The following is a 13,369-nucleotide window of genomic DNA, read 5'->3' as shown; positions in this document are numbered from 1 at the left end:
TGCAGGAAACAGTTAACAACTTTAATAGCAGTTGCTATCTTTCAGAATGCCTTCTTCCTCCATACTTGAGAAAAATTTTCATTGTGGAATTTAAAGAGACTTGAGTAATTCCCATTCTTTAGCTATTGGGGTAACTCTAGGAGCCCTTTCATTGGGAATGTGAGAAGATTATCAAAGTACAGCCTTTTGGTCATGTTAGGCTGGTTATTACATGAGGAGTAGAGTTTTTTGTATGCTTTTGGTATTCTATTGTGCTTTATTAATATATTTCTCCGTTTTTTCTTTCAGACAGAAAATTTGTTGTGGGATTATCTATAAAGGCCGTTTTGGAGAAGTCCTCATTGACACACATCTATTCAAGCCTTGCTGCAGCAATAAGAAGACAGCTGCAGAGAAGCCAGAGGAGCAGGGGCCCGAACCTCTGCCCATCTCCACTCAGGAGTGGTGACTGAGGTTTATGTAGAAGGGGAACAAATGATTTAAATTTTGAAAAGACCACAAAGCAACAAACTGACCTTACTATTTTTAACTTGGATACCTGCTATTCTGCCAAAAGACAATTTTCTAGAATAGTTTTGAATGGGTTATTTTTTCCTCCAGTCCCATAAACTTTGAAGCCAGTGTCTAGCTTACTAAAAGAAAAAAGAAGTGTACATAATATTTAAGATGCTGAGTATTTCATAGGAAAGCTGAATGCTGCTGTAAAGTGCTCTTTAAGTCTTTTTTTTTTTTTTTATAATCCCCTTCTAATGAATTAAATTAGGGGAATTTCAGGGGACACAGATGGGATTTGTTGTATGATAAACCATATGTAGTTTTTAGTCTTTCTATATTGAGAAGCAGTGGTTGGGGCATTTTTTAAAGATGGCTGGCTACACTTGTTTTCCCTCATGTTAGTAGACTTGTCATAACTCAATAACATGTCTTGCCCCTAGAGGTAGTTGTTAATAATTTTGAAATAATTGAGTCTCTCCAACTTTCTGATGAATCAAACCTGTACTACTGATGATTAAGCAGGACAGACTGAGCTTTTTGGTGCAAATACCTTGACGGAGGAAGTAATTTCTAATTATATAGAGAGAAGCTTGACTGTATGTGTTGCATCCTGTGTCACCTTCCTTCATATTAATATTTGTTAAAGATTTTAATTTATGTGAAACTTTTCAAGCAGAATGAAATCTCCTCTTGGAGAAGAGGTGAGTAGGTGGGATAGATGAGATCTTATATGAATAGTACCAAAGCATTACCACACCGTGGAAAACACACTCTTAAAAATGTTAAACTATGTGCAAGTCTTCAGGATGGCACAAAACAAAGGTTAATGCTTCTTGGGCACGTTGCTTGTCGGGCTTGCCCGAGTGTGTAAATAATTGACTTTATTTGTGTTACATGACTGGTGACTTCATTGAAATCTTCACAATTCAGTTTTAGCTCTGGATTACTTCAGTTGACCTTTGTGAAGGTTCTATTTGCATAGAGTAGGTGTTTGACTTGTTTTAACCTGTTGGGCTTTTGGGTTTTTTTTTTTTTTCACTACTTAAAAGTAAAATTTACTAAGAAGAAAGGTGGGTTCATGCTAAGGGGGGGTTAGTGTTGGTTTGGCTTCTTTTATAGTCAGTCTTTCTGAACATTGAGATAATGCTGAAACTGGAGCTTTTAATTCTAAAATCCTTATTAAAAGCCTCTTATTGAACCCAAACCAAAATATTCTTATTGCTTCTTTTCTAAAAATTCAGGAAAAAAATAGCACCAGTTCAAATTTTCCATACATGAGGGAGGAATATTTGCCTGCCTTGTAATAACATGACTCAGTGCTTATTTTTAAAACTGGATTATAAAAATTGGATAGCATCACAGTAAGGAGTGAGCCACTTTTTATGGGTACCCTATAGTTTTATAGTTCTTTAAAACTTATTTTATATTTCTTCCTTTTGAGAAAATACCTACATGCTACAAGCCACCATATGCACAGACTACACAGTGAGTTGGGTCGGCTCTCCCATAGCCTTTGAGGTGTATTACAAGAGTCCAGCCATTATCATTCTCCTGAGTTATTTTGAAATGGTTTTTTTTTTTTTTTTTTGTACATTTTGGCTGCAGTATTGGTGGTAGAATATACTATAATATGGATCATCTCTCTCTACTTCTGTATTTATTTATTTATTACTAGACCTCAACCACAGTCTTCTTTTTCCCCTTCCACCTTTCTTTGCCTGTAGGATGTACTGTATGTAGTCATGCACTTTGTATTAATATATTAGAAATCTACAGATCTGTTTTGTACTTTTTATACTGTTGGATTCTTATAATCAAAACTTTTACTAGGTTATTGAATAAATTTAGTCTTATTAGAAAATAAAAGGAGATGTTTTGTGGCTTTGTGTTAAAGGTCTTTGGTCAGAATAATGTTTTTGTTCTGCACAGGTATTCCATTTAAGTTTATAGTATGGTAACAAAGACACGAGGCAGGAAAATTCTCTTTATTCCCTCCTACCTCTTATTATTACCCATTTGAGCAATACAGTTTAGAGGGGTTTGTGTGTGTGTTTTTTGTTTTTTTGTTTTTTTGGAGACGGGGTGACACAGAGTTGCTTCTGGCTGGCCTCAATGTTACCTTCAACATACTTTTTCCTTAATACCCGCCCCCCCCCAGCTTCTTTACAGAATTATGAGGAATCCTAAGAGGTATAATCCACATCAGTTCTCAGATTGTTTTGTTTTCTGGGGAAGATTGATTTTATAGGCCAAACTTTTTATAGTATTGTTGAAGTTTAATGTGTGGATGTGTGTAGGGATTGAACCTAGGGCCTCCCTCATACATGCTAGACAAGCACTCTACCAAATAGTAGAAAGGTGACAGTATCTGTATTATCAATTGCTGTATAACAATTACCACAAACTTAGCGACTTAAAGCAAAATTTGTGCTAGGTGCTATCACATCTGCATGTAATTCCAGCAACTCAGGAGGTTGAGGCAGGAAGAGTGTAAGTTTAAGGATAGCCTCAGAAGGTCCCTGGTAATGTTAAAACTGAACACCTCCCACCCCTTCCCAATCTCTGATGGTGACCCCCCTGCCCCCGCATACTGGAGGTTGAACCCAGATGCTCTACTGCTAAGTGACACCCCAGTTCTTTTTTTAAATTTTGAGTCAGGGTCTTGCTAAATTGCCCACTCTAGCTTCTGCATCAGCTTTCCCAGAAATTGGGATTACAGGTGAGCACAGGGCTGTGCCGTTTTTGTTTTTTTTTTTAAGTATCAAGTGCATTCTTGACTTTTAGCTACTTCTAAACTATTCCATGCTGTTCATACTGCCCTTGCTACCTCAAAGTTTACTGGTGGCTTCATGGGAAATTCCAAAGCCCTCATCTTATTTTTTCAGGCTTTTCACAGCAATTGATGTTATCAGTGGTTACCCTGTTGAAATAATAATAATAATTATTGCAGTGCTGGGGATTGAACCCAGGACTTTCATCTTGTTTTATCTCCAGCCTTTTTGAGATATTCTTGACTGATAACACTGGCTTCCAGGTTATCTCTTAATTCAGATACTTGTTGGTCCAGGCTTTACCTTCAGCTTTCTCAGACCATCTCCATTCTCATGGTCCTAAATGTCATGTAAAATATGTTGGAATCTCTCAAACTGTCTGTAGAGCTTTATATCACTTAGGTTGCTGGCAGGAAGTTGATGGCTTATTGAAATTGAATAATTGGAGGAGAGTTTAATAAAGGGACTTTATGTGTACAAGGTGTACAGGTACTTCAAGGGAGAGTATAGTTCTCAGGACCCGTAACTTTGGTGCTAGTAATAGGATGCTGTTACTACTACTGCTGGTCTCATGGTTGAGGGAGGAAGTGGTCAATGGAAACAGGAGATAAACAGACCATGTAAAAAGGGCAAGGGTTTGGAAGAAACAGCAGGAATAAACATTATCACTCTCCATCATTATTCCAATGTATGGAAGCACATACATTATTCAATAATGTATGTGCTTCCATACATTATTCCCCCTGACCCATTTCCACATCATTTAACTAAGCAATATCTACTTGTCTTTAAGGTTTAAGTCAGGCCCCACTTAGATAAGCCTTCTAAAACAAAACATTCTCTCCAACACGCAAAAATGGGATTATATGCTAAATGGGTTCCATGAAAGCCTGAACCATATTTTATCACCATTATAGCATCAATGCATTTATTTTTTTTATTTTTTTATTTTTTTTAATATTTAATTATTTATTTATTTGGCAGACACAACATCTTTGTTGGTATGTGGTGCTGAGGATCGAACCCGGGCCGCACGCATGCCAGGCGAGCGCGCTACCGCTTGTGCCACATCCCCAGCCCAGCATCAATGCATTTAATTAAAAAATATTTTTATTCAAAAGTGGGGATTGAACCCAGGGCCTGCCTCATGCATGCCAGGCAGTTGGTCTGCCATTGAGCTATATCCCTAACTTTTTAAAAATTAATTTATTGAATACTGGGATTGAACCCATTAGTTTTTTATCACCTAGCCCTTTTAATTTTTAAAATTTTTAGACAGGGTCTCATTTAAATTGCCGAGTCACGGTCTTTCCTGCCCTTGAACTTGTGATCCTCCTGCTTCAGACTCCTAGATTGCTTGGATTACAGTGTATGCCACTGTGCGTGTGTTTTTCCCTTTTGGAAATGAATAAGTCTGCAGTGAAAACTGTGGCAGTTTTAAAACAGACTTTTATTTAAGTACTAATTAAGCTCCTATATCCCAATACCCTACTAAGTGTTCTAAACAGTCATTTGATACTTGAGAAATCATGGGGCTAGAAACAGTAAGTCCTTTTAATATCACCAGGGCATAGATGAACAAATGATGGAATTAGAAGACTTGGATTGAAATCTTGGTGTTTCTTCTTAATTGACTATGATCTCTGATAAATTTTATCTATGTTCATTTCCTCTTCTATAAGCTGTAGAAAATAATCTGAAACAGTTGTAGTTAAGAGCAAAAGAGAATGCATCCTAGTGGCCCTAGCCTATACATAATAGGTGCACAGTGGTAAGTTTGTTTCATCATTTGTTCGTTCAGACTTTAGTACTGAAGTCTTAATTGAATATGCTTGGAATGAAAATTCTTTATGATTATAGTAAACCCAAATTCACATCAAGATCCCCACTACCATCATCATCACCACAAAACAAGTCATAAAGCTTTATTAGGTTTCAGGGCTTGGGAACATATATTCCTAAGATTATTATACTTGGGAAGCACATGAATCCCAGAATTGGGAATTGTATAGAGAGCATAAGTGATGCCAGGTTTGATCTCACGAAAGTTCTGAAAACAAGAAGTGACCATGTTAGGCCCTCACGATGATTTTTCCGGGGTAAAATTTGATTCCTATAGGGCTAGGGCCGTAGCTCAGTGGTAGAGCACTTGCCTAGGCATTGAGTTTAATCCTCAGCACCACATAAACAAAATAAAGGCATTCTGTCCATCTATAATTATAAAAAATAATAATAAAAAATAAAATTGACTCCTATAACAACACTGTGGAACCAATTCATAAAACATGCTAAAATAGTAAAACATCTCTTCCGCCTCAAGGGCTAAAGCTCCAACCTCAGTTTCTTCTTCTAGCAGAAAGTCCTGAAACAGCTGCAAGTGAGCACCCACCATTCACATTATAGGTTACAGAATGGCTCCCCTTCCCCCTGGTTACATTAGGACCAAAGACAGTGCCACTTAAGGGCATGAATCCAGGGCGTTAATAGCTCTACTGGCTTCTGAGACATCTTAGTAAATCAGTGACAGGAGGTGAAGTAGGGGATCTGATATCTTTAAGGGTTATTTCTAAAGCATTGTTAGGTTATCAATCTCTGAATTGCTGATATAATTGTCTGATATAAATACAATTTTCTTATTTTTGAAGAACTAAAACCATTTTATTTATCCCCAGTGATGTATGAATTATTGAGAAGCTGCCATAGAGAAATGCCAGGAGAAAAAGCTCTCTGGTGCCAATTTAACCAGCTGCTCTTCTACCCAGACCCAGTGGTTTCTCAGCGTGTGTTACCTGAATGTCCGCGAGGTGGAGCCAGTCACACGTAGTATGGCATCCTGAGAAGTTTTTGGGTCATCCAGCTTAGCGCCCCTATTTTACATATGAAGAAACTGACCTAATGGTCACCCAGCAGTTCATTTTAGCACTAAACTGAAATAATTAATTGCTTCTTCTATGGTCTGCTAAATTATTTCAGCTCATATATAAGCCTTAGAAACATTTAAAACTTTGGTGAACCTATTTCCCTTTGTTTAACCAAGATAGTTTTAATCTTAAGTAAGAACTAAGGGACAACCTTTACCTTTTTCTGCCGTTGGGTTATCACAAAGGAGAAAGAAAGCAGACTCCTATCCCTGGTGCTGTTGTTCTCCATGAGTGCCACTGTGGGCAAGCACCTGCCTTGTGGGATGTAATCCTTGGATATTAGATTCTGTAGCCCACAGTTCTAAACCTCTGGGAATATTATAATGGACATTATCCCTGTTGTCAAGTGCCTTACATTCTTGGAGAACAATAACAAATTCTAAGATGAGGATATGTACAAGGTGCTGTTAGTACATGGAAAAGATTCCAAGCCAGGTGTCTTGGCACATGGGAGACTGAGGCAGGAGGATTACAAGTTCAAAGCCAGCCTCAGCAACTTCATGAGGCCCTAAGCATCTCAGTGAGACCCTGTCTCTAAATTTAAATAAATAAAGAAAGAAAGAAAGAAAAAGGTAAGAAACTGATTAATGGTAATACCCAAAATTGTGTAAATTAAGCAGAAATCTGAGAAACTGAAAAACAATGAGATGTATTTAGATTAAAACAGCTTGTTTCTTAACTAAAAAGTTTTAGGTTTTTTAACTTAAAAGTTAAGCCTTCTTTGTATACTTATTTTCAAAAGTTTCATCAAAGTATAATATTTCTGGGTTTTTTTTTTTTTTTTTTTTTTTGCCTTTGCAGTGCTGGATATCAAACTCAGGGTCTTGTACATGCTAGGCAAGTGCTCTACCCCTGATCTATACCCCCAGCCCTCATCAAAATATAATACAAATTGGGAGGGACACTTACAGCTTAAGGGATTTTAACCACTGGGCACATCTATGTAACTTGCATCCATCCATTTTAAGAAACAGAAGATGACCAGAAGACCCTCCATCTTCTGTCCCATTTGTTCTCAGTCACTATCTTCCTCAAGGGTAACTACTATCCCAATATTTAACAATATAAATTAATTTTGCCTGGTTGTTGTACTTCATATAAATGAAATTGTGTAACATGTACTAATTTCTAGATCATTCTAATTTTAGATCATTCCCATTAACATTATAGCATTTTACTATGTGAATGTACCACAATTTTTTGGGAAGCATTTGGATAGTTCCAGTAAACATTCCTAGTACATGCCTTCTTTTGAAAATATGGATGCATCTGGGCATTTGGGGCATGTCTGTAATCCCAGTAACTGGAGGCTGAGGCAGCAGGATTCCAAGGTCAAAGCCATGCTGAGCAATTTAGAGAGACCCTGTGTCACAATAAAAAGGGCTGGGGGACCGGGGATCAGCTCAGTTGGTAGAATGCTTACCTTGCATGCACAGAGCACTGGTTTCAATCCCTAGCACGGGCGGGGGAGGAAGAGGGAGATGCTGGGGATGTGGCTCAGTAGTTAAGTGCTCCTGGGTTCAATCCCTGGTACCAAAAAAAAAAGAAAGAAAGAAAGAGGAGAGGGAGGGAGGGAGATGAGAGTGGGGAAAAGAGAAATGAAGGAATGGAAAATATGGATGCATTTTTGTTGAGTATCTAGGGGTAGAATTGTCATATAGAGTATAGATAACTTTTAATGTTAGGAGAAAGAAGCAAATTGATTTTCTATTGAATCCCACCTCATCAACCAGTAAAGTACTGGGAATGGAATCTCTAGGGCACTCTACCTTGTTTTTTTTTGTTGTTGTTGTTGGCGGGGAGCTACTGGGGATTGAACTCAGGAGCACCCGACCACTGAGCCATATCCCCAGCCTTATTTTGTATTTTATTTAGAGACAGGGTCTCACTGAGTTGACTTTTTGCCTCCTTAGTCACTGGGTGTGTGCCACTGCGCCCGGCTCCCCTGCCACTTTTTTTTTATGGTGCTGGGGATTGAACCCAGGGCCTTGTGCATGCGAAGCAAGCACTATACCAACTGAGCTACATCCCCAACCCACTCTACCCCTGTCCTTTTAATTTTTTATTTTGAGATAGGGTTTACCTAAGTTGCCAAGGCTGGTTTCAATCTTGTGATCCTCTTGCCTCAGCCTCCTGAGTTGCTGGGACTACAAGCATGTGCCACTGAACTGGATTTATTGACTTTAATAATATATAGACATATATTATATAACATATTAGAGGAATTTTGCTCACCTGATTTCCTGAATAATGGATTTTATTCACAAGATGTAGGGTGCAGTGGACTCATGCATTAAACATGACGTTTTTTATACCAGTCCAAATATCCATAGCTAATAAAGCAACCTGTTCAACTTTAAAATATATATATATATATAGATATGTTCCAGGACTATGGAAGATAACCCCAATGCACAGAATGCTCAAGCACCTTATATAAATGTACTAAACTTTCATATAATCTATACAAATTGTCCTGTACACTTTTTTTCTTCCACATACTTCAAATCATCTGAAGATTAATTATTATACCTAAGACAATGTGCTGTATAAAAGTTGTTCATTATTTATGGGATAGTGAGAAGATATTCAGTACAGCCACAATTCCCCCCTCCCCACATATTTTCAAGGTGATTGGATGAATCTGCAAATGTGGAACCCATGGATACAGATGGCTGATTCAATTCTCCTTTAAAGACAAGGTAACAATGTTTTTTAAAAGAAGAATTGCTTGTAAATCTAACTTTTCACTCCCATTCCCCACTTCAGGATCAGCCTTGGTCTTTTATCTTTGAATCCAGAACTCAGTGTCCAGCCTGTGTTCTTTTCTAGTAGTTATTTATGTTCCACTGCTACATAAGCAGTTTTCCAAGTCAGTAGATGGCCGAAGTCAAAGAAGTTTTTTTTCCCTCTTGCCGCAGTCCGGCTGCAGCAAAATAACCGGGGGGGGTGACGAACAACTTGTGTAGATTGATACAGCAGGAGTGGGAGCCGTTTATTGCAGGACAGGAGCAGTATTTGTACATTCCACACAGCTTATCTAATTAGCATAAACTAGATACATCAGTCAACCAATCAGGAATCTCTACACCTAATGGCTCGGTTTTGTTACTTCTCAAACCACTCCCTCTGACATTTTGTCAGGCACCATCCAGACTTGTTTACGAACTTTAACATTCCCCTGGCAAAATGCCAGGTGTTATTTTGACTTGTTTACAGACTCTAACACCTCTATGGCTATATCAGCACTGACGAAATACTGTCAGGGAGAAGAGAGGAGATCTTCAGTGATTTCTACTGTGTAGTTCCAAAGAAAGAAGTGTAGGAGAAAAGCAGGTCATCCATGCTTATAAAAGTGGAGGGTAAAGGATAGTTTACTGAGATGAAAAGGAATGCTAGCCACACATGGTTTCTGCAGGTTCTCATGTGTGTAAAAGCCTTGAACCCACTTATTCCTCCATGCCATCTTTTTTCTTTTTTCCTTAGGAGATGTCTTGCTGTGACTGACCTTGTTGCCCAGGTTGCTCTCAAACTCCTGGGTTCAATTGGTCCTTCTGCCTGAGCCTCCCCCGTAGCTATAGGTGGCATCACCATACCTAGCAGCATGCTATCTCTTCATGTGGAATATTTAGAAAAATATTTGACAACAATGACAGTTAAGGTACAAAATGTGTCCTCACAATGACAGAAGATTCACAAAGTAGCTTCTGAAAAGCTAATTTCTGATTTTACTCCTTTGCTTACAAAGAAAATTTACACACACACACACTTGTCCAGGCTGGCCTCAAACTTGTAGTCCTCCTGCCTCAGCCTCACAAATTGCTGGAATCACAGGCGTGTACTACCATGCCAGGAGTGAATATAAAGAACCTTTATAACTCAACAGTAAAAAGACAATTAAGAGAATTAAAATTTGGGTAAAGGATATGCATAGCTGTTTTCTGAAAGAAGATATGCAATTGGCCAGTAAGCACATGAAAAGATGTTCAACTTCATCAGTCATTAGGGAAATGCAAACAAAAAACCCAATGAGATTACTGTTTCATACCTACTAGTGTAGTATAATAATAATAATAAGGGAAAATAACAGGCTTTGGCCCAGTTTTGGAGAAATTAGAACCTAGGAGTGCTTAATCACTGAGCCACATCCCCAGCACTCTTTTATATTTTATTTACAGACAGGGTCTTACTAAGTTGCTTAGGGCCTCGCTAAGTTGCTGAGGCTGCCTTTGAACTCAACATCCTCCTGCCTCAGCCTCCAGAGTCTCATCATGCCTGACCTACATGTATAAATCTTGAAAACATAATGCTGAATGAAAGAAGCCAACTACAAAAGGTCATATATCATATGATTCCAGTTTTATGAAATGTTTAGGATAGACAAATATAGAGTCTGAAACTAGATTGGGGATAAAAGCAGGGAGGAATTGGAGTGATGCTAATAGATCTGGGGTTTCATTTTTTGGGGTGATGGAAGTGTTCTGGAATTAGATGATAGCAATAGTTGCATATCATATTGAATACAATAAATAGAAAAAACACTGAATTTTACACTTGAACATAGTTAAAATAATACATTTTATATTCTATAAATTTTATCTCAAGTATAAATAACCTGGTTTAGGTACAAGGGCATTCACTGTATTGCTCTCTTTAAAATATAAAAACAGGGGTCTAGGGTTGGGGCTCAATGGTTGCCTAGCATGTGTGAGGCATTGGGTTCAATCCCCCGCCTCAAATAAAAATAAATAAAATAAAGGTATTGTGTCCACCTACAACTAAAACATTTTTAAAAATTATATATGTGTGTGTGTGCATATATATATATATATATATACATATGTATATACATATATATAAACAGGAAAAATCAAAAGAAAAAGAAAAATAAAGTGCTCAATAGGGTAGTTGAATAAACTGTGGTAGACTTATATGTACAAATTTGTAGTAATTTTTTAATTTCCATGATTTTTAATTTCCATGATTTTTTTGTTTGTTTGTTTATACTGGGGATTGAACTCAGGGGTCCTTTACAACTGAACTACATCCCCAGTCTTTTTAAATTTTATTTGTTATTTTGAGACTGCCTTGCTAAATTTCTGAGGCTGGACTTGAACTTGCACTCCTTCTTCCTTAGCCTCTCAATTCACTGATATTGCAGGTGTTAACTACCTCACCTGGCTGTTCATACTATGGGGTGAAGAAAAATGATTTGCAAAGTAATATTTAACGAATGATACTAATTTTTGGAAAAAAAGAATACTAGAGAGAGAGAGAGAGTAGAAGGGCATATGCTTAATGTTAGATAGCCCTGGGGGATGGTTTTCCTTTTTACTTCTAGATGTTCTCTAATTTTTCTCAATAAGCTCATTTTTTTTTCCCCCAGTGCTGGGGATGGAACCTGGGGCCCTTGTGTGCTAAGCATGGAGCTACACCTACAGTCCTAATATTGTATGTTTTTAAAGTTGTGTTAAAAACAAAATTGAAAGGCAGAAGATTCCAGCCCTAGCTCTGAAGTTTCCCTTTCTTAGCCACCACCCCACCATTCTTCTTTCTCTTAACAGACAATGGTGAAATAATTGGCTTAATTGAGGGGTCTAAATATTCTGAAGATCTGTGTTGCCAGGACTCTTGGACTTGTCCAAAGCTGTGTTTTCCTGTTAGAAAAACATCAAAAGCGGAGGCCAGGAGAAGTGTCTCTTGATAAGGAGGAAACCAATTTAGAGAATGTCAATAGAGTGGTCCCTGTTAGGTGCAGGACAGGCTGAGTAAGCTGTCTGCAGGGCATGCCAAACAAAGTTAGCTGCAGGATGACCTGGCCTCTCAAACCCTCTGTCTGGTTCTTTATCAACTATTTGCTTCAAGCCCAAATGCCCAAGCCCCCGCTCAAGGCTGAACACTCAACCCCTTGCTCATGGCCGAACACGTAACCCCCCTTATGCCAACAAGGCAGCTTGCAGACCCAGAGACCTCATTAGATTTGGGCTATAAAAACTCCCTCCTGCTGGGCCCCTCTCTCTCTTCCTCTCTCTGTCTCTCTTGCTCTCTCTCTTGCTTTCTCTGTCTCTCTCTTGCGTGTGCTTTCTCTCTCTCTCTCTCTCTCTCTCTCTCTCTCTCTCTTTCTCTCTTTTCTCCTCTGTTTCACTGCTGCAATAAAGATCTCTTGGTTGCTCTGAGTGTTGTGGTCACTTTCCTTTCAGTCCTCTACTGCTTGGCCACTTGCATTGAATATTTCCTGCTGGCTCTTTCTGTCTCTCTAGTATAGGGGGTAAAAAAAAAAAAAAATCAACAAAAAAAAAAGATCATTGTGTTGGCAATAAAATTGTCAGGGCAGCACCTGGGAGCTACTGTAATAGAGTCTTTGAGCCCTTTCTGGTAATTCCACTTTTTAGATGTTTCAAACTATGTTGTAAACTCTTCATTCACATTCAAACTTAGCACCTTTTACTGCAGTCTAGAGATTTAAATGTTAAAAATAACAACTTTTTAGGATTGGGTAGAAACAAAAAATAAAGCTAAGCATTTCCAGAACCTGAAATATATTCTTGTGCGTCACTTTGCTTTTTAAAATGAAAATTTTTACATCATAGGGCTTTTTTGTTTGTTTGTTTTTGGTATACTTAACAAGTTGAAAAACAATATAAAATCAGCATTTTAAAGGGACTTACTAGCCAGGAGCATAAAAATTAAACACTTTTAGAGTCAATAAATTATGAAATTATTTTTACTATCAACCAAGAGAAAATGATACATTTATTAGCACTTTACTAAATTATGTGAGTTTGGGAAGTTTTTTTTTTTTTTTTTAAGAATGCTGCTCACTTTAAAAATTTTTTTATTTTTATTTATTTTTTTGTTGTAGATGAACACAATGCCTTTATTTCACTTATTTATTTTTTTGTTTGTGGTGCTGAGGATTGAATCTAGTGCCTCACAGTGCTTCACACTGCTAGGTGAACACTCTACCACTGAGCCACAATCCCAGCCCTCTTTTATTTTTTTTTAATTTGAAGATGGACACAATACCTTTATTTAATTTATTTATATGTGGTGCTGAGGATCAAACCCCAGGCCTCACACATGCTAGGTGAGTGCTCTACAGCTGAGCCACAACCCCAGCCCAACTTTGGGAAATTTATATAACCTGTGTCTTGTTTTTTTTTGGCGGGGGGTGGGGTGGGT

At 37.9% G+C, this 13,369-nt stretch overlaps 1 protein-coding gene across 2 annotated transcripts in view; it reads left to right on the top strand.

Annotated features, from left to right (window-relative positions):
* Sinhcaf (SIN3-HDAC complex associated factor) overlaps window positions 1–2,361 on the top strand; it is a 35,194-nt gene extending 32,833 nt beyond the window's left edge. For both annotated transcript variants that reach the window (XM_015493206.2, XM_048802494.1), the window contains exon 6: window positions 289–2,361. In XM_015493206.2, the coding sequence (XP_015348692.1) occupies window positions 289–448 (160 nt within the window). In that variant the 3' untranslated portion in view covers window positions 449–2,361. The remainder of the gene's footprint in view (window positions 1–288) is intronic.
* The last annotated feature ends 11,008 nt before the right edge of the window (window positions 2,362–13,369 follow it).

The sequence above is a fragment of the Marmota marmota genome, unplaced genomic scaffold, assembly GCF_001458135.2.
Source record: "Marmota marmota marmota unplaced genomic scaffold, marMar, whole genome shotgun sequence".
Lineage (NCBI taxonomy): Eukaryota > Metazoa > Chordata > Mammalia > Rodentia > Sciuridae > Marmota > Marmota marmota.
This window is presented reverse-complemented; position numbering and strand designations above follow the sequence as displayed.